The sequence below is a fragment of the Bacidia gigantensis genome (assembly GCF_019456465.1).
Source record: "Bacidia gigantensis strain McMullin 20006 chromosome Unknown contig_74, whole genome shotgun sequence".
Taxonomy (NCBI): domain Eukaryota; kingdom Fungi; phylum Ascomycota; class Lecanoromycetes; order Lecanorales; family Ramalinaceae; genus Bacidia; species Bacidia gigantensis.
In genome coordinates this window covers 736883-757682 of record NW_025408613.1, presented here as the reverse complement: position 1 = coordinate 757682, position 20800 = coordinate 736883, and the positions used below count along the sequence as shown (strand labels likewise).

Here is a 20800-nt window from a genome sequence, read left to right as displayed (position 1 = left end):
ATTTTTTTTATTAATAAACTATTTTTTTTTTTTATAAAGTATATTTTTATTTTTTATAATATATCCTACTTTCCTATATTTTTAATAGCGTTTTTTTTATTTAGTTATTAAATTATAGTTTAAGGACAATATATATTTATATTTAAAGTTATACTAAACTTTAAAGTATTAGTACTTTTAAATATAAAATAAAATAAACTTTTTTTACTAGATTTACTATTAAGATTATTATTAATTTAATATATTTTATTATTATAGCATTTATACTATTTTATATATTTATAGTAATTCTTAATTATTATATTATTTACTAGTTTATAGTAAAGCTTTTTTATAATAGTTTACTTTAAGTTTTAAACTTTAAAAAAATATTAAATTTAAGGAAAATAATAGCAATAGTAAAGTAAATATAGAATTTATTAAAAGTCTTATTTTTATTTCTTTTTAAGCTTATTAAGAATTTAAGATTATATAGTAAAGTATTAGCTTTAATTACTTTATTAGTTTTTCTAAATATATTATCTAGGTTTTACTATATTTTATTAATAGTAAAGTAAAGGCTTATTATACTAGCGAGTATATAAACTTTAATAATACTAAATACTAGTTCCTTATAATAATTACAAATAAAGTTAATTTTATAGCATTTAGAAAAATATAGTACTGCGCTATAAAAGAGTTTAAAGAAATATTATAATTGCTAAATTTTATATTATTTATAACTAATTATTTTTTTAAACTTACTTAGGTTAGGATAATATTTATTACTATTTAAGATAAATATATCTTTAGTATATAAATATATATTTACTTTATAGGTTACTTATTAGGGTATAAAGTTATCTTTTTTATTAAGCTTTAAATTATAATTTTTATTCAATATAAATATAACTTTCTTTATATTAGCTTAAAAGTATTATACCTTTTTCCCTAAAGTTTTAACTTAAAATAATATATTATTTATATTATCGTAGTATAGCTTATAAGTAGCTTAAACCCTAATAAAATTTTAAAATATTATTTTTAATTATTAATTAACTTTTTTTTTTTAAATATTAACTATAACTATAATTCTTTTATTATTATAAAGTATTTTATCTACTTAAGATACTAAAGCTTCTAGCTTCTAACTCTTTTCTTTCTTTAATATTAAAGCTAATTTTATATTTAATTTATTAGTTATTAATAGTTAGTTTTTATATTTAAAGTTATTTATTATAGAAATTATATTAGTAATAATATTTTACTATATAATAGGTTTATTTTTAATACTTCTTACTAACTCTACTATATTATATATATAAGTTATAATATCCCTACCTATTTTATTTAAGTAGATAGTATTACTTTATTTAAAGTTAAAAGTAAAATAAGTTTTCTTTATAATTTTATACTTTAATAATATTACTAATATACCTTTAATTTAATTAGCAATTTCTTAGGTTTTATTATAATCTTTTTTATTTTTTATAATATTTACCTTTTATATTTTAAACTAGTATATAACTATAGTTAGCTTTTATAAAGCTTTATTTTCTATAATAATATAGTTAAGGTTATATTTATTTTTTATATTAGAATTATTTTTAAAAAATTACTTAAAAGTTCTATTAATATTTAGTAGAATATAAAGAAAATAGCTACCTAAAGGTGGGGCATTATTAAGATTGCGGATTTTAAGGTATATAATATTTATAGTCTTCTTAATAGTTTTTTATATATTTTCTCCCTTATTTAGTTTACAAGTTATTATACCTAGGTATTTTAAATATATAGATACTAATAACTTTATTAGGTTATATAATATTTAGAAAATATTATAATATAGTTTTTAATATATTTTTATTACGTTTAAATAGCGTTTTTATTATTATTATTAAAAGTAAAGGTTTTAGGTCCCTTATACTAATAATAGTTAAAATTATATTAAAGTCTTAGAATAATAGTTTAGAAGATTAATAGAATTCTAACTATAAGTAGAAGTCTATCTAAGAATTAGATAAAAGTATAGATAAATATATACGCTAAGCCTAATTAAGCTTAGTGCCTACTTTAAGCCAATATCTGCGCTAAGCTAGGCCTAGAGCTATTATAAATTCTAATTATACTAAGAATTAATAAGATAAAAGTAATAGATATATATATAGCGCTAAGTCTAACTAGGCTAGTACTTACTCTAAAGCAATTATATATATATAAGCTTTACTAAGACTATTATACTTTCTTAGCTTAAAATACTTAAAAGAAATCTTATTTTATAAGAATTAAATATAATTCTATATTAATATATAATTTTAAAAAGTTAGTTACTAGTTTTAAAAAATAATTTTATAATATTAAAGTTAAATATAATAATAAAATATAAACTTTAATTAAGTTCTTTTTATTATATTTTTATAATTAGTTATTTATTTTTTTAAAAAAGTATTATTTCTTTAAAAGTTTTTAAATAATTAAAATTAAGTATTTTATAAATTATAATAATAAATAGTTTTTTAGATTATCTTTTTATTAATTAAGTATTATTTTAACTTATATACTATTTATTTAAAAGTAATATACTTTTATTTTATATTACTAATATAGTTATAATTATAATATAAAGTATTAAGATATTTAAATAAAATTTATAGTTTTATAAAAAAAGTAAAATTATTATATTTATTATTTAAAAAATAGTAATATAATTAAGTATATTACTTTTTAACTAACTTTTAATATATATAATTTATTTCTTAATAATAAGATATTTATTTTATTATAATTAAGTTTATTTATTATTAAATTTTCTAAAAATAATAAGTAACTTTACTATTTAATATTATTATATAATATTTAAGATTAGTAATTTTTCTATAATAACTTAGTATAATTTTAATTATTATTACTTTATATTTTATTTTTTATTTAATTATAATTCTATATTAAAAATTTAACTTAAGCTTTAAAAAAAAAATTTATTTTAAATAAAAGTTTATAAATTATTAATTTATTTAAATTTTTTTTTTTTAACTTTTTCTAAGTTTTTTTTAATTATTTAATAATTTCTATAATATTAAATATTACTTTTTTATACTTTTTAAAAAGAAGTTTAATTATAAAAGTTATTTTTTAAAAAACTTTATATTTAATATAAAGTTTAATATTATATACTAGTTTTTTAGCAAACTTATCCTATTTTATAAAAATATTAATAATTTAAATATTAAATTCTTTTAACTTTTCTTAAATTATATTTTAATAAATTTTTTTTTAAGTTTTTCTTATTTAATTATAATATTTTATATATTTATTTATAATTAATATTAACTTTTTATTTTCTAGAAATTACTTTTTTAATTAATTATTTATTTAAAAAGTTTAGGAACTTTATTTACTTTTATTTAAATTTATTATTTAGTTACTATTTCTTTTAAATATAATTATTATCTATTTTTATATTTTTCTTTAAATATTTAAAAACTATTTATAACTATTTTTTATTTTATTATATAATAGTAACTATAGTTAAAAATAAGAATTAATAATTATTTAGCTTTTTATAAGGTTTAGTTTTATAATATTATTATTTAAATATTATAATAATAATTATAATTTTAATTTTAATATTAAGAATTTATTTAAAGATAAAAACTAGCTCTTAAAACTTAAAAAAGATAAAAAGAACTAAGATAAAGAACTAGCTTTATCTTAAATAAAAACCCTATTTATATACTTAATAAAAGTCGCTATATATTAATCCTTTAGTTTATATATATTTACCTTTATTTAAAAGTAGTTTATAATACTTACTAAGCCCTTAACACTATTATTTCTATATAATTAAAAGGAATATAATCTAGATTATAATATTAATAATAATTAAAAACTAGTATAAGTACTAGTATATAATATAAATAAACTTTTTCTTAGCTTAAATTAATTAAAATTTATTTATCTTTAAAGTTAAACTTAATATAATATATATAAAATAAATATTAATAAATATAAAACTTATTTTATTTCTAACTTATTAATAAATAATTTTAATAATTAATATTTACTTTAAACTTTATTTTATTTATTTATTTACTTTATAATAAATTAATTCTTAATTTATTATTATAATAGTAATTAAATAATAAAAATAAGAAGAATATTTTTTAAGAATTATATATAAAAGTCTAGAAACTAATAATAAAATAATCTTTAAAAATATTATATAATAAATAATAAAAAGAATTATATATTAGTTAAGAAATTTATATATTAATTCTTTTATTATATTTTTTATATAAGCTAGACTTTTCTCTATTAAGAAAACTAATATAGATACTATTTATATATAGATAATAATAAGCCTTTTTATGATATAAGGTCCCCGCCTACTATTTACCTAAAATACGATAAACTTTAGTGGTAGGAGGTTCACTGGCGGCGGGGGCAACATGTTCTGAAAAAAACGATACGCGTCCAACTCTTAACAACACGACTCTTTGATATTCGCCCGCGTTTTACACTACGAAAGCTGTACAGCGAACTTATGATACAAATGTAGCAAGCGCGGGTTGAGTTCAGAGTTCAATTGAGCGTGTCCTAATGGAGACCGAACCTGTTCAATTGGACGGAAGGACCTTGGAGGGAGGCGGGCAGTTGCTGCGACTCTCTTTATCGCTTGCTTCCTTGCTACGAGTGCCTATAGAGCTCTCACACATAAGAGGTAGGCGCGGTCCTAAAACTAATGTAGGCAAAGTTGGAGGTATGAAGCCAGCGCACTTGGCTGGGGCTCAGTGGCTTGCCAAAGCCACCGCCGCTTGCACAGATGGCATGGAGATTGGGAGCACGAAGTTGCTTTTTCGCCCACCTTGTACCGAATCGTCTGCGCTGAATCATGAGATCGGGGTATGGAAAGATATCTTCGAACAAGGGAAGGTTGCTCGGCAGGAAACATGTATCTCCATGTCAACACCAGGTTCGATTGCTTTAATTCTGCAGACCATCTTGCCGCACCTTTTGTTCGGCATGCCGTCGTCCATGCCTCTTCGTGTCAACATTGAAGGAGGCACGAATGTCTCCAAATCACCCTCTATTGATTATGTTGTCCACGTACTCCTTCCCTTACTCCACGAAAAATTGCAAATCCAAGAAGTCGGCGTCAGAGTCCACGCGCGTGGATGGAGTGCTGGACGCAGCAGTGTAGGCTACGTTAGTTTCGATATCACTCCCGTAGCGGCAGGACCAATTCCAGCTTTCCAGATATCGCGGCGAACTACTGTCACTCGCATAGACGTGATTCTATTAGCATCCGGTAATGATAACCGCCTGGCGATTCAAAATGAAGTGATAGCACGGCTTCAAACCCTGCTGCCAGGAGTGACGGTGGATTACGCAAAAGAAGAAGACTCAGGTGATGTTAAAAGGGCCTACCTGATGCTTATTGCAGAGACAGACTCTAGACAACGATTAAGCAGTGATGGGCTTTATGAAGCGAAGAGTATCCGAGGTCGTGGTAAGCGCAAAGGCGAGGTCAGTATCGACCTTTTGGACAGGTTAAGAGAATTTGTGTCCAGAGTGATAGACGGTCTTCAAGCAGAGCTCGCTCATGGTGGCGGTGTAGATCAATTTATGCAGGACCAGATTGTGGTTTTTCAGACCCTGGCAAGAGGATGCGCCAAGGTCGACACTGGCTCTATACAGCCGACACTCCATACACTTACCGCTCGATGGGTGGCTAGTAAACTACTAAATGTTCATTTCGATGACCATGGTCACTGCGAAGGCATAGGCTTTCGAAAAGCTTACCCAGATGAAATTGAAGCGGACGGGCAGAAGAACAGGACTTTGCAAGACCTGGCGCGGCTGGACCTGCACGACAATATATGAACTGAGGAAAGTGCAGTGAATGGCGCTGACATTCTGTATACTTAACAAGCCCTACAAGTTCTTAGATAACAACGTTGTTTGGCCGAAATCAATAGACCTTGCTGATTTTATGGTCTTGTAGCAATAAACACTTCAGCGGAAGAAATTGACCGTGACCCGAGGCTGTTAAACACTCAGATGTCCCTCAAGCGTCATCTTCATATTTGTTTGGGAGCGTAGTCCCCGGTCGATCAGGACCCAAGACCAGTCTTGCGTCCTCGTAGCCTAGTCCTTGCTTCTCAATTCTCCATCGTAGCCTTCTATAAGCTCGGTGTCTTGCTGTCCTGTATTACCAATCCCCATTTCCCCTACAGCTCTCCCTCCACCATATAGTTGGTCACCCTTTTCCCCTTCAATTTCCTTGCTGACAGCAATGGGTTGGTTTCCTCGAAAGCGCTTTCGCATATCTATCATACCACGCTTGCATTCACCATAACCCTTTTTCAGTTGTTGACATCGTGTCGGTAACTCTTCAAACAAAGGAGAGCGCAAACAATCTACTGCCTGATTACGTTGCTTTATTATGCAGTCGGAATTTTGAAGGCAATCTGCAAGAGCTGCACCTGGGAAATTCAACGTTAGTCATCTGTGAGCAAATCGAAGGCAGGTGTATATTGCTAACGTATGTCTTTACAAGAAGAAGGCATATTAAGATTCGGCGTCTTCAGCCGACGCAGGGAGTTGTTTCTGTCAAGGCCGAAGGTGACGTAAATTGAGGGCACTGGATCGGGCCGATCAATCCACCCTCCATACCCCCTTCCCACCTCTCTCTACGCAATCGTCGACCGCATATGCCCACACATAGCGCAGGCTGTACGGTTGTAGTTTTTTAGACATGGCGAGGGTCCCCTTTGTTGGGCGACTCTTTTGGTACGTCTGACCCCCAAACAGTCTTCATCCTCATAGCAGCAATGTTACTTGCTAAGCGGCAAAGGCGCGAGTATATTGCTTTGCTAGGGTCGTTACTCCTAGTCGCCTTAGAAAGTATCATCAGAGTGATTACTTTGGGGCTCCGTAAGTCAGCGTGACGGCGAAACTATATTTCTTTCGTTGATAATCTTGCAAGCACAACCTATTCTTCGTTTCTGCTACAACCGGTCGAAGACGGCCTTCAATTGGCTGTCTCCTTCTCAAGGTAAACAGTCAAGATCTGTCCAGAGATCCCTCGTCGAATCCATAGCCAATTGTTCCGACTTTGTGGACCTATGTTCTTTATTTGGATTTGTTGCTGAAGAACATATCCTCCAAACGGGTGATGGTTATTTGCTTGGTTTGCATCGTCTAAGTCAGGCAAAAGGCGAGGATAGTACCATTCGCTTCAATGCAGGCGAATACAGTACAAAGAAGCCCGTCGTTTATCTACATCATGGCTTGCTTATGAATAGTGAAGTTTGGATTTGCATGACGGAGGAAGAACGATGTCTTCCATTTGCACTTGTCCAGCAAGGTTATGATGTTTGGGTAAATCTGGCTCATCTCTCTTTGGTATGGACGACGCTCATGCTTCATAGCTCGGCAATAACAGGGGCAACAAATATTCTAAGAAATCCAGCAGAGTGTCTCCTACATCGAATGAATTTTGGGATTTTTCTATCGACCAATTTGCCTTCCACGACATTCCAGACAGCATTGATTACATCCTCGCCACAACGAAATGTCGTTCGCTTTCCTACATTGGCTTTTCTCAAGGCACGGCTCAAGCGTTTGCATCTCTTTCTACTCATCCAACGCTCAACGATAAAGTGGATGTCTTCATTGCATTGGCGCCTGCCATGTCTCCTGCCGGATTACGGAATGGTGTAGTGGACGCCCTTGTGAAAGCATCCCCGGAGGTACTTTTCTTGGCCTTTGGGCGGCGTAGCCTCCTGAGTAGTACTACCATGTGGCAGTCAATCTTATATCCGCCTATCTATGTTCATATCATCGATTTATCCCTTAATTTTCTCTTTCACTGGACTGCAAAGAATATTAGCTTCAATCAGAAGGTAAAAGCACCCGGACTTCTGACTTACAAAGCTGAATATGTTCGTAGCTAGCTGCGTATCCTCATCTGTATTCATTCACGAGTACCAAAAGCGTGGTTCACTGGTTTCAGATTATCCGAAACAAATGCTTTCAAATGTACGATGACGATGTCCAGACTCCTATGAGTGTAGCCGCAAAGGATCGTTACTATAAGGTAGCAAAATTTCCAACTAGGAACATCAGGACGCCAATAGTACTCATATATGGTGGCAGCGATAGCCTCGTTGATATCCAAATTATGCTTAAAGAGCTACCTCGCCATACTATCGCAAAAGAGATCCCACACTTTGAACACCTAGACTTCCTCTGGGCCGAGGAGGTCCACAAACTTGTTTTCCCTCATATTTTCGACGCTCTGCAAGTATTCACAAGGTCCCAACATTTGAAGGCTGGCCAAGCTGGGAATAGGACGTCAAGTGGACACCAGTTGTTGGATACGCCGCCGAGGGACAATTGCTCTTTGAGAGCTTCCAGATTCCCCCAGGCTTTCACAGACAATTATCCACGCCGGAAACCTGTAGGAAGCGAATGTTCATTGCCCCCATTTCTTTCAATGTCGACCGATCCAAGCTCGACCTCTGGAGATGATACCGTGCAAAAAACTCGGCATCCTCTACCGGAGTGGAAAACAAGTACAAAACAAAGTCGCCGGAGGGGTGCTAGCTCATCAAGCCTGAGAAGCTTCGATGGCGCCGCTACACACTTTAGTGAAGACGGCATCAGCATAGGAGCAAGCAAAGCAACTACAGGGATCATGAATACCAACCTTAATGAAGCCCAAGGACGAAGATCAATCGGTCGCAAGAAGTCCGAGCTCGCTTGATTATCGTACATTTGAGGCTAGACTAAGCGAGTACTACAACAAGTTTTCAACCACTCGTTGCAATAGTGAAAACTTAGCTAGCAGCGCTTGCAAAGTACTATGGAGCTTATGCTACTGTGAGTCTGTATCGATACTCGTGCACAAATGACAACTCCGTTAAATATCCTCTGAGATCTGGCTAAGGTGGTTGGCGGTGAGCGTTGGCTATCTAAGCAGAGGAGCGCTGTAAGCTGCCACGGTGAGCCTCTGAAAGATCCGCTTAAAAAACACTTATATCGGAGGAGGTACACCTGTTGCACGCACAAGGGTACTTCCTATGATTGATGTATCAAGATACGGCTTGGAAGGTCTCAAGACCAATAAGTCGAATCACCCGAAGAAGGATGGAAATACAAGCACTCGGCATATCAAAAGGAGCAGCCCCCGTATGATCTTGATGTAGCTGATGGATAGGCCTAATGAACGAGGTTGGAGATGCTTCTTTGGTCTACTGACGAGTGCATGCGTTGTGTTGTATGGATATGATAACTACAGCATTGAACTTCGTGCAAACTCTAGACACTGATGCATCCTTTTTCTCGCGCACTTGTTCCGACTCTATGCTGCTGGATTTACGCCTGTGGATGTTCCTTTTGTCGTGAAGTTGTATTGGAGAAGATAGGTAAAAGAGATAGCGTCGGGAGAAATTTACACGCTTGATTTACAATGTAATAGGCCACTCAATGTTCGGACCTGCTCGATGCGGTTGTCGCCTCAATCGTCATCGTACCCTTTAGGCATCTGTCGTGGACCAGTTGGAACTAAGACCGTCTGTCAGTGCTGGAAAATATAGCAACATTCCTATGATTAGAACGATGATGTCATGTTGGATGCATATACCTGGGTACGTCAATGGAATCCTTTCCCTCTCATAGTCATCACCAAGCAACCTTCGAATCGGCGGACCGACCACAAACATCGCAGGCCCAATGGAACCGATTATGAATGAATAGAATATTGCCGGCTTCTCATGAGAAGCCCAACGGAGATATCGAAGTGGCTGTTGGAAAAATCGTGGAGAGGCCATCACAATGGGACGACGCTTTCCCTGGTCAAACGGGGCCTCGAGCGATCTAGGGATCGACTCTGGAGTCTGGATGAAGGCCGCTTACCCTTCAGAACCGCGCGCTTAGCGGCGGGCCGCGATGCCGCGGCCTCAGGCGCTTTTGCGACGTAAAGCTTTTGCACAGAAGCTTCTCAGGGCCTTCGACGACCTTCTCAAGCCATTGTATTCCCCTGAGCATGAGATTGTTCTCTCTCCTAATATTATCGACATTATGGGGACTAGGACGAGCATTGAGTCACACGGGAGACCGACTTCTCGTCATCCTCGACGAAAGTACGGATAAAGCAAAGTATTCTGTTTTCTGGGGAGATCTGGAAGGTGAGTACCGTTACTCTTTGTCGAATCTGAAATGTGACAGCTGGTGTAGCAAGAGGCTACAGAACTTTCTTCGCCACCCCGAAGGCCGAAAAACTCTCCTTATTTCAGCATGGCGAGAGACTCTTCGACCACATTGTCGTCTTCCCCTCGAAGACTAAAGGTACGGGGCTCGAGGTCAGGAATATTGGATTTACAGCTAAATTGTGGCGTAGGATTAGGGCCTTCTTTAACGCCAAAGCTTCTTCTTCAGTTCATCAATCAGCAAGGCAATATTTTGTTAGCTTTGGCAGGGGACTCCCCCACTCCTTCAGCGATATCATCCCTTCTTGCCGAGCTCGACATACATCTTTCACCTGATCGGAATTCGCTCGTGCTAGATCATTTTCACCACGATGTTTTGTCTTCCTCCGATCAACACGACGTTCTTGTACTACCAAGACCTCAGCCGTCTCGTCCAGATGTTCGATCATTCTTCGGTGGTGATGGAGTTCTTGCATTTCCGAGGGCTGTTGCTCAAGAACTTGGTTCCCGAAGTGCATTGCTCGCTCCTATTTTAAAGGCCCAGAATACCGCCTACAGCTATAACCCGAAGGAGGAGAAGGAGATCGTTGAGGATCCTTTTGAAGTGGGCCAGCAGATATCAATTGTGTCGGCGATGCAAGCTAGAAATTCTGCAAGATTTACGGTTTATGGCTCTGTGGAGGCACTGGAGAATAAATGGTTTGACGCACAAGTCCAGACTACTGAAGTAAGCTCTATGCACACCGCGAATAGGGATTTTGCCCGACAAGTCAGTGCTTGGACATTCCAAGAGATCGGCATACTTAAATCTGGAAAGGTTGAGCATCACGAAAGTTCAACAGTACCCAAAATGAAGAGCAACGACGACGTGGTTCAGGTGGGCTTTTTAAATCCGTCCATCTATAGAATCAAGAACGATGTGGTTCGTCACTCCTTTATCTTACGAGTTCTCCCCTACTAATGATTAGTATAGACATTTAACATCGAACTTTCCGAATATGACCGTGATCATTTAAAGCCTTTCCAAGTTCAGTCACCGGATGCTCTACAAATTGAATTTAGCATGCTATCTCCATTTCAACGTTTGAACTTGGAGCCCGTGTCAAGAACTCTTAACAGCACTGTCTTTAGCTCTACCTTTAGACTGCCTGACCAACATGGCATCTTTCGATTCGAGGTCAATTACAAGCGCCCCTTCTTGACTTACATAGATGTAAAGCGAGAGGTGACAGTACGACACTTTGCGCACGATGAGTGGCCGCGAAGCTGGCAAATTTCTGGAGGCTGGGTGTGGATTACAGGCATCTGGGCCACTATCTTGGGGTGGGTTGCCTTCGTTGCCATCTGGTTGTGGAGTGGACCGGCATATGGGGAAAAACTAGTAAAGAAGATGCAATGATAGTGCAGAGATTAGCAAATCTGACAATCTGGTATTCTCTTCCTTTTCAGAGTTGTGTTTTTGCCGATCTGCAGGTAAGCAGGATTTCCTAGGAGGGAAGCCTATAAGAAGGACTGTCAATGATTCTTTCGGGATCCCATTAAAGAGCAAGTTAAGCGGTACGATGACAAGACGCATCAAGCAGAGGAGCGGACTGTAAGATTCACGCGGAGGGGCACGAAAGATTGTAATTCTGGTCTTGATTTTGACGACACATCATGATCTTATATCAGCCTAGCTACTGAGGACTTGATCCCACAGCATGCTTCCATGAATGTATTGAGAGTGAAGATGTCGTCCCAAGTCGGGATCGCCCGAAACATTTGTTGCATCTGGCCTATCGGACCAATATATGAGTTTAGCTATTGCCGTTCTGTTTCGCAAGAAGTGCCTTTGTCAACAAAACTAGTAAAAAAATAATGTTCGATTTTGACATCTATTATTGACGCTATGGAAAAGGGGTATGGAAAAGGGTAATGAAAGACTTCATTCGTACCCACGTGGTAGTTATGGGTGATTCCATTATGTGGCTTCGACTCGTATGTGAAACTGGCAGAATCTGTCCTCTGGGGAAATCGATAAGCTAGGCACAAGTTGTGCGGTTAATCTACCTTTCTTTCTGACGGCACCAACGTTTGAGGTGTGTTGATGGCTGGACCGGGTGAAAGTGGAGTTGCAACCTGAAAGCAGGGCTAAAGTGTACACAAAATGCAGTCAGATCGTCTAGAGTCCTTTTTGGATTTTCTATATGCCGACAGTGCTCGACTGCATTTCAGCCGACAAGCTTTTTTATATTGAGTGACTACTAAATGCCCGACCGATCCTCTCTCCAAGGAGCAAGATTAATGCGCTACCCTCCCTCCATCCAATGCGCAGTACAAATGGTTGACATGACGCGTAAAACTTTATTATGATGCTGTCAATGCTGTTTACGAAGATATACAAGAGACCGGCCAGGTTGACATGTCTGAGCAACGCTGTACACCGGCCTATGCAAGGATAGCGAGACCAAGAGCAGCGATGACAACAAGCAGGACTGAGTTGGTCCCAGCCTTGGATGCCGCTCCGGTGAAGGGAGTGACATTTGTTCCAGTGGGTGATGGCGGTGACACACCACTTGAAGGCGAAGCAGCAGAGCTTCCTGATGGAACTGCTGGTGCTGGAGCTGGCGCCGTTGGGCCTGCGACAAGACCGACTGCAGAGCTGGAGGTCTGGAAAGCGACTTGAGGAACGGTCACGACGGTGTTGATTGCCGAGTTGGACGTGCAGCTTCCTGACGGCATAACGCCGGCCCCTGCTTGGATGGGCTGGCCATCAGCCTGCTGGCTTACTCCTCCTGTGGCAGATGGACATGCCACTGGGATAGTGGCCGAGACCGTTATGACCGTTGAAGGTATAGGTGCGGCAGGAGCGGCAGCAGGAGCTTGATTAGTGCCTTGAGGAGTTGCGGGAGCGGGAGACGGTGTTTGACCTGCAGCAGCGGGTTGTGCAGGTGCTTGAGCTGGTGGCTGAACAGGCGAGTTCTGAGGGCTCGAGAATGGCGTTGGTGCTAACGTAATGGTAGAGGGTACATGAGCGACAAGACCAGGGTTTTGCGGAACATGCTGTGCACAAATAGCGACCAAGAAGGAAAGCGCAGATTGCTGCTCGTCGGCGTGTTGAGCCCAAGAGTTGACGCATCCCTGAACATTTTCCGTAAATTTATTATCCTTGCAAAAGCAGTCCGTGTCAGAATTGTCCTTGCATTTGGTAAGGGTCAGCCAAGTTTGTAGACAGCTCGGCAGCAAGCCTGGGGCATTCGCTGGTGGTGGTGGCTGCTCAGGCGTCTTGGGCTGCTCCGGGCTATTTGGAGTGGTTGGCTGCTGCGGGCTGTTGGACTGCTGCGGGCTGTTTGGCTGCTGCGGGCTGTTGGACTGTTGCGGAGAGCTTGGAATCGAACTCGTCTCTTTGTGAGGACTTTCAGTTTGCGGAGGCTGGACGCACTTAGTGCAAACAGTCTTCGTGCTGGTAACGACGACGGTAGATATAGTTGGAATGACCTTGACAATAGTGGATCCAGCGGAAGAAATCGTTTTTGTCTCAGAGCAGCTTGTGACCGTGGTATACACAATTTCCGTTGTAACAACAGGGACTGTGGATTGAGAGACCGGAACCGTTGGGGTTTGGGGTGACTGAGGCGTAGACTCAGATGGTGGCGGCGATACAGGCGACGTGGGAGTCTGTGGAGACTCTGGGGTCGTCTCAGACTTGGGCGGTACCGACGAAGGTGGAACTGGGGCGGTACCGGGGGGTAACGTCGAGTTCTTAGGTGGTGTGGGGGGTGAGCTTGGTGGTGGAGGAGGAGAGTTTGAAGGCGGAGGGGGAGGTGGAGGCGTGTTGGATGGAGGCGACTGGGGAGGCGTATTAGATGGAGGCGGAGAGGTTCCTGGCGGAGGCGGTGGAGGGCTGGTCCCAGGCGGTGGAGGGCTGGTCCCAGGCGGTGGAGGGCTGGTCCCAGGCGGTGGAGGGCTGGTCCCAGGCGGTGGAGGTGGAGGCGGAGAGGTTCCTGGCGGAGGCGGTGGAGGGCTAGTCCCAGGCGGTGGAGACTTGGGAGATGTTCCTGGAGGCGGTGGGAAGGGCGGTGAAGAAGGCGGTGGTGTGACCGGTTTCGAGGGCGTCTTGCTAGGTGGCAAGCTCGGGGGCGAGCTTGAAGGTGTTTTTTTGGGGCATTGATTGCAATTGAAGCCAATGCTGTGAAATGCAACTTGGCAGGGCTGTTGCTGTTTTTGATCCTCAGGCAATCTACATTCGACTTGGTCTGCTCCTCCGCATTGAGTATTAGGAATGGGTTGCGCTTCGCCTGAATGCAGAGTTGCCGGATGAAAGCAAGTTTGGCCGTATTTGGGGGAGTCCTTGTTGGTGTATTTGTAATGGAAGACGACCGGAGTATTGTCCTTGTCGCAGGACGCTTTCACATGGTCAATGGTGAATTTCTGAGGCGACGCAAATGCAGGGCCTCCGTTGCTGGTAGCAGGTCCTTTGGCGCATTTCGCCTGCAACGCGTTAGCACCACGGGGAATTCCCATTTGCATGTAAGTGGGGAATGGGTTGGATGGGAACATACTCCGCTACTAGGTTGAGACTGCTGTGGTGAACTTTGACCTTGCCCCGAAGCAGCGTGCTTGTCTTTTCCTTGGTCGTTGCCCTTGTCCGTACCCCATCGCTTCCACGAGGCTCCCCGAGGCACAAAGTCTCGTTGCTGCTTCTGGCTAGAGCCACCAAGCTGCCCAATGTCACAGCCAGAGAAATGAAAGTTGCCAACTTGGCCAATAGAGCCAAGGGGCAGTTGACTGAGGTCAATACCATTCTTTTTCTGGGTGTCACATTTATCGTCACATAAGTCCGGGAACGGGTTCGCCTGATTCCAGTCCTGCAATACATCAGTACTATTTCATCACCTCAAGCGACAGCGCATACGCATGTATCGCAGGCTGCAGCCTGCTGAACAGCCACTAGACCAACGAGAGCGGTGAGAATGTACCGCATGGTGACGGTGAGGAACAGCGATATTAAGAGATTAGAATACAAAGAGTGAATATATTAACGAAGTAAGCAAGTGAGTAATGGAAGGGTAAGAGGGCAAAGCGAATGACCCTCTCTTACTGACAACGAGGAAAAAGCAACCAGCAAACAAGACAAGCCAACGAAAGATGAAAGAAGAAGCTGGGAGCGAGGGGGACAACTGATATAAAACGCTTTTGACGACATTCTGGGCCTGGTGCCCTCGGCCCAGTTCAGAAAAGGGCAAGGGGTAAAGCGGTTGCGGTCTCGTAACATGAACCGGCCAACCAGAGGCAATAACTTTGTCATGGTCTTGTCTCAGTCATATGGCAAAGGAGTGGTTGAGTTCCTTGGAGCTCGTATGGTCGTGAGCACAAGAAATGAGGAGGACCAGGGGTCCCTTCACGGTAGCGGCGCGTGAAACCATGAAGGGTAGGCTTCTCTCCTGACTTGTCAGGCTAATGCAGGAACGGGGCCGCCGCGGGTGCTGAAAGGAGGAAGCAAGCAAGCCAGTAGCTGCATGGGATGGGGGAAGAGCCTAGGCTTTTAGTGAGGCCTCTGATATTCTTACCTACAGGCTACAGGGCGGCTCCGCGTTATTAAGCGCTCCTAGCTTGAATGTCACGATTTGCAGTAATCCAGCGATCAGGGACACCTGGATAAATATCACACAGCTCAGATCTCTTCAAGGATGCCAGAGAGCAGATTCAGTGAGCGGGGGGAGGGGAGCCATGACGGCCGAACTCGACAGACGGCGACGGGAGAGAAGCTTTGTCGACTTGTGGGGAAGCAGGAGGTGTGAGGTCTTCCAACAGGGCGACTATCTTAGTGCGGCGGGCCATTCGACTTGGGGCTAGTTGCGTCTCACTAAGGAATTAGTGCCCGCATTGCTCGCGTTTTGCGACTGCCATTCCCTGAGGCAATTACGGGGGCTTAGGGGGGCGGGGGGGTTTACCCGCCCGGGCTTTTGGGTCGCCCCTGGAAGCCAAGCCTGCGGTTAGGTACCTTGAGGTACTGGGCTTTCCTGACTTTCCATTTTCTATTTTGGTCTAGCCCGAGCATGATTGGTCGCAAGTTGGCCAAAGAAAGGTCACTTCAATCATGTTATATTGTTGATGTCTTGACCCTTGTAGGCTCCGAGCTCACGACGCCCAAGTACTGGCGAAAAGAAAGGAAATCGACGCGCTGGGGCAAAGTCCCCAAACGCATTAGGTTTCAAAGGGCACGGTTGACTATGCCACCCAGTAGCCTCCTGTTCAGTTACAAACCATTAGCTAGGCTGTTTCACCTCACTGGCAGCGTCTTCACTCCTGGCAGAAACCATGAGTGCTTGGCCTCGCAAATCTACAACAATGACTGCCGCAAATTGCCACGGCTTCGGCGTCGCTCCGTCGCCAATATCTATGGTCTCACAGTCTCGCCCGTCAACGATCTTCCGTTGCCGATCAGGCAGACATTGATACCAATACCGATAAGGGTCATGCATGGAGCTGTATCAAATCAGTTCTGTCCCAATCTGGAAGTCCGTTGCGCTCTGCATACCACGCCTTGCTTCTGTATTGTTCGCAACTATTACTTTTGCTTTCCCTGCACGCTTCTAATCTTCCCAATACCTATGAAGAATGGTAAATAGCCCACATGTTGTTACTTCGTCAAATCATTTTCCTACGTCATAATACACTGGGTGCATTACTATACAGCGACAATCCTAGGCTTGGTGACCACTTTTCTGCATGATCGGCAAAAGAGTAGCGCAACGTGACCTTTACCTTCTCAATGATCACATTGAGTGCAAGTTTCGCCTCGTGTGGCTAATTGGCGTTGGTCTTCAGGTGCCTCTTCAGAAACAGTAGTTCTATATCAAGGACGACAAATTGAGGTTTTCCGCAAATGCTCGTAGTGAGTCCATGATGCTAAAGGCACTTGGATTGAGGACGAGGCATATGTACAGATGGGTGGGTCATTCTCGTTTGTATTCCAGGTGTGTCCAGCGTTCAAAGAACGAAGGCAGAGCTACCACTGAAAACAGTCCAGTGCATGGGGCATCCGGACGAGAGATGAAGGAGCTAACACGCAAACAAAGGGCCTTTTGGGCCGAAGAGCTAGATGAACTATACCGTGTTGGCATGCCTAGCGTCTTTTGCTAGCAAATGGTACAGCTTTCCTGACTATCGAGCGGAGCTCTGCTGGGGGCTGTAAGCTTGCTTTGAGCTTGCCTCTTTGATGCTGCTGTGCACACTCGGAGGTGAAAAGCTGGTGGCTTTAGACTGTTGTGGTTTCTGCTTGCTATATCTCTGACGATTGTAAGCGACTTGCTGCTGGCGGCCTCTCTTTGAGTCACTTACCAGGCCTCCTTTGCATTTCTTCTTCCGTTACATGTAAAGAGCCTTTGCTGTGGCTCCGAGACACTCGACTGGACGATCGAGAAGACAGTGATGTAGTCTCTGACCCTTTGACTCTTTCTTCGATTGCCGACCTTTCCTTCTCCAACCGAACTTCTCGTCCTCTCTTGTGGCAGTACCAGAAAACGAAAAGCAACACTGAAGTTACTGTGAATCAGACACTATATGACTTCATGGGTTGGGGTCTTACTGACCGAAAAGAGCCAGCGAATAAAGCACGTTCATACCGAGGAAGGCTGGGAACCTCAACTTCAAGAAATTCATAATTGCTTTCAACATTGTTACGACGACCCCTGGTTTCGTAACAAGATCCTTGAGGCTTGGGATAGCCACCTTGACGCCGGTTTTCTCCGCACCAGCCTTTTCGGCGGCTGCGGCAAGCAGTTCTGGAGTGATCGATTTGGTCATCTTTGATGGAAGTTGCTCGACTAGCTTCTGGATCCAAGGTGGAAGGTGTTTATAGGATCTTTGAAGCTGATCTTCACTGTTGGTCAAAAGAGACTCAAGATCGCCGTACGCGGTTGGGACTCCATTGACCAAGTCCTTCAACACGAAGGTAAATCTGGCAAGGCACCATAATTAGCATGTTTCATTGACCCGACTCGCGATGTAGGTGATCGAGGAGGATCTCACTTGGAAAGCAATTCTCTGGATTCTTTACTAAGTGAAAACACGCGGTTGTCAACGGCAGCCAGATTAAGCTGCTCTAAAACGTCGGCCATTTCTGACTCCTCCTCTTGTGCTTCAGAATTGGAAGTCGGCCTTTCAGTTGATGTCGCGTTCGCCGACTTTGTATGCTCTGCAGCACTCAGCAAATCGGTCGCGGTTTTCTGAAGCTTTGCGTCTCTGCTGTCTCTCCTCTTCCAGCTCCATTTAGATTTCTTGACCTTCCTTCCCCCATCTTCACGCGTAAACGCTTCCCCATCGGCAGTCTTATGTGGCTTATCTTGAGCTATAGTCTCACGCGTTTCAGGTAAAGGAATGTGATCTGGGTTCTCAAGTAAAGCAACTTGTAGATTGTTTCCTTCTGGATTCCCTGCTTCAAGAATACTGCCGGGGCGAGCAGGTAAGGGCGGCGGGTGCTCTGATGGTTCGCCATCTGTTGTAATTCGCTGGAGGAAGTCTTCGTCCTCCGCAGTGAGAATTGGCTCTTCGACCGTTGTGGACGTCTTCCCTCGCTTCAGTTTAAGAAGATTCATCATTGTGACGAAGGGCTGAGTGTATTTTAAGCTTCGGCCAAAGGATAAGATTGAGGGAAATGGGATAATAATGGAGTGTTTGGGTTCCTTTATCTTGATTTCATTCTCACGCCTCACGTCATTAGACAGTTGCCAAGACGCGCTAACACAGGAGAGCGCGAAATCCACATCAAAGGCTGGCGGTTACTGTAAGTGAAACGGGATGGTTTCATAAGTCTGAGTGTGAAGATGAGACAATTCACACAGCTTTGTTTGTGACTAGACGATGCGATGTCAGTGGGACAGCAGAGTGATTGACACCTATGCGACGTACCAAAAGCTTAACGCAACTGAGATGCAGACCTACGTTCCTATTGGCAGACAAGGGAAATAGAATTGGGTGCAGAGGTAGAGTACCGGGCTGAAGACAAGTAGGACTTCAAATGGACAGCCGGTATCATTCAATCATGGATGGGATGTAGTCTCTGGGCCAGGGTCACACGTTTTGGAAGCGCGCACTGGAGCAACTAGTTCCTGTGCCATCTGAATTGCTCCGTCCATGTTGTCTTTGTTGTAAAGAAAGAGTCCCTGTAGCGCAGCAGGACTTGGACAGCCCACCGTGGCCCTTGTAGAGCTCTCAAGGAGACCAAGATCGACCAAGCGTCCCAAGAATCGAGCCTTATTCGTTCCCTCAGGATCAAGCTCGCCATAGAACCGATCCCATAATTTGCCTGCTTGCCACTTTGATACTTCACCAATGTGAACAAGCATGTCTACCCTGCCGGGTCGGATAAGGGCTCTGTCAAGTCGCTCCAAGTGATTAGTGGTCAGAAAAAGTAGGCGTTCCTCGGCGCTTGCCACCCCATCGAGCGAATTGAGCAACCCAGAAAAGGTTACGTTGGCGCCTCTATAGCCATCAATGTCTGTCTGCAAGCGGCGGTTGCGAAAAGCTGCATCTGCGTCTTCAAGAAGTACTATGGTCCGCCGCGGAACGACGGTCAAGAGGTGGTTCAGTCGATCATCTGTCAGACCCCGTTCGCTAAGGTTTAGCATCGCTATGTTGTAATCTAGTTCACCTGCCAGAGCCTGAATGAAAGAACTTTTTCCACTGCCTGGAGGTCCATGGAGCAAGTATCCCCGACGATACGGGATGCCTCTGCTGTAGTACCATGTCCCACTACACAAGAAATCTCTGACATCCTCCACTATGCGCTCCTTGACCCCTTCATCCAATACAACCGACTCAATAGGTCGTTTTCTGCGTGGGCTACCAAAAACTTCCCAAGATGACCCTCTTGAAGTGTAGACAATGGTCCTACCTTCCGTGGACTTCTCTGCTAGGCGATGAGCTTCACTGAACAACTCTTCAAAGACGTGTCGCTGCGAATAAAGAGCAGTCAAAGTGACTGTCTCCCAGGGCCGTCCGTGGGCAAGGTCCATGGATTTAGTCTCTCGAACGCGTTCGACCATAAGAAACGCATTTTTATAGCGTAGAATGTGCTTTCCAGGACCTGGGATCAGCGAAAATTGGGTTTGCACGGAGCCATTTGGATGCTCTACCCTATCCGTCTTGATTGATAGATGATGGATTCGGGGATTGAAGCGCCGGAGAAGATGCTGGACCAAACCTTTGTTGTTGCCCTGACTACTCGTAGCCTTTACTCCTCCGGACTGGACATGCAATTGAGACTGCTTGTGTGCCTTCATCCAATGGAGGAACCAAGGGTAAGATTCATCTTTTATGTTGATTTCGACATCTACCAAGAGTCGCCTCTTCAACAGGCTTCCAGCATGGCGAAGGCCTTTCTGTGCGGCTGCTACAACAGTGCCTAAGGCTGCGAGACCGAGTCCCTAGAGTACCCCTTAGTGAAGTGAAAGGCTCACTGCAGGATATCACGGACTGCGGTGAAATAAGGATTATTGGAGATCCCGGCCACATTATTCGTTTCTGGTAGAGGCTGAGCTTGCACATCGACCAGATCCACTGACCCTTGCATTTGCAAGACTAAAGGATCTTTGTGAACATGTAGTCGAGGATTGGTTACTCAG

General features: G+C 41.8%; 6 protein-coding genes across 6 annotated transcripts; 3 read left to right on the top strand and 3 right to left on the bottom strand.

Annotated features, from left to right (window-relative positions):
• Nucleotides 1–4578: 4578 nt before the first annotated feature.
• KY384_000645 (uncharacterized protein) lies at nt 4579–5862 on the top strand (the record flags this gene model as incomplete). Its single annotated transcript, XM_044809181.1, has 1 exon — nt 4579–5862. The coding sequence occupies one exon, from the start codon at nt 4579–4581 to the stop codon at nt 5860–5862; it is 1284 nt and encodes a 427-aa protein (XP_044665168.1).
• Nucleotides 5863–7673: 1811 nt separating this feature from the next.
• On the top strand, nt 7674–8749 carry KY384_000644 (uncharacterized protein; the record flags this gene model as incomplete). The annotated part of the gene is made up of 2 exons (XM_044809180.1): nt 7674–7733; nt 7934–8749. The coding sequence occupies 2 exons, from the start codon at nt 7674–7676 to the stop codon at nt 8747–8749; spliced, it is 876 nt and encodes a 291-aa protein (XP_044665167.1).
• A 1532-nt stretch (nt 8750–10281) lies between these two features.
• Nucleotides 10282–11592, top strand: KY384_000643 (uncharacterized protein; the record flags this gene model as incomplete). The annotated part of the gene is made up of 2 exons (XM_044809179.1): nt 10282–11115; nt 11167–11592. The coding sequence occupies 2 exons, from the start codon at nt 10282–10284 to the stop codon at nt 11590–11592; spliced, it is 1260 nt and encodes a 419-aa protein (XP_044665166.1).
• A 1028-nt stretch (nt 11593–12620) lies between these two features.
• Nucleotides 12621–15156, bottom strand: KY384_000642 (uncharacterized protein; the record flags this gene model as incomplete). Its single annotated transcript, XM_044809178.1, has 3 exons — nt 12621–14663; nt 14735–15040; nt 15088–15156. 3 exons carry the CDS (start codon nt 15154–15156, stop codon nt 12621–12623), a joined length of 2418 nt encoding a protein of 805 aa, XP_044665165.1.
• A 1685-nt stretch (nt 15157–16841) lies between these two features.
• KY384_000641 (uncharacterized protein) lies at nt 16842–18775 on the bottom strand (the record flags this gene model as incomplete). The annotated part of the gene is made up of 4 exons (XM_044809177.1): nt 16842–16982; nt 17289–17314; nt 17768–18135; nt 18207–18775. 4 exons carry the CDS (start codon nt 18773–18775, stop codon nt 16842–16844), a joined length of 1104 nt encoding a protein of 367 aa, XP_044665164.1.
• Nucleotides 18776–19216: 441 nt separating this feature from the next.
• On the bottom strand, nt 19217–20748 carry KY384_000640 (uncharacterized protein; the record flags this gene model as incomplete). Its single annotated transcript, XM_044809176.1, has 2 exons — nt 19217–20602; nt 20653–20748. The coding sequence occupies 2 exons, from the start codon at nt 20746–20748 to the stop codon at nt 19217–19219; spliced, it is 1482 nt and encodes a 493-aa protein (XP_044665163.1).
• Nucleotides 20749–20800: the final 52 nt, after the last annotated feature.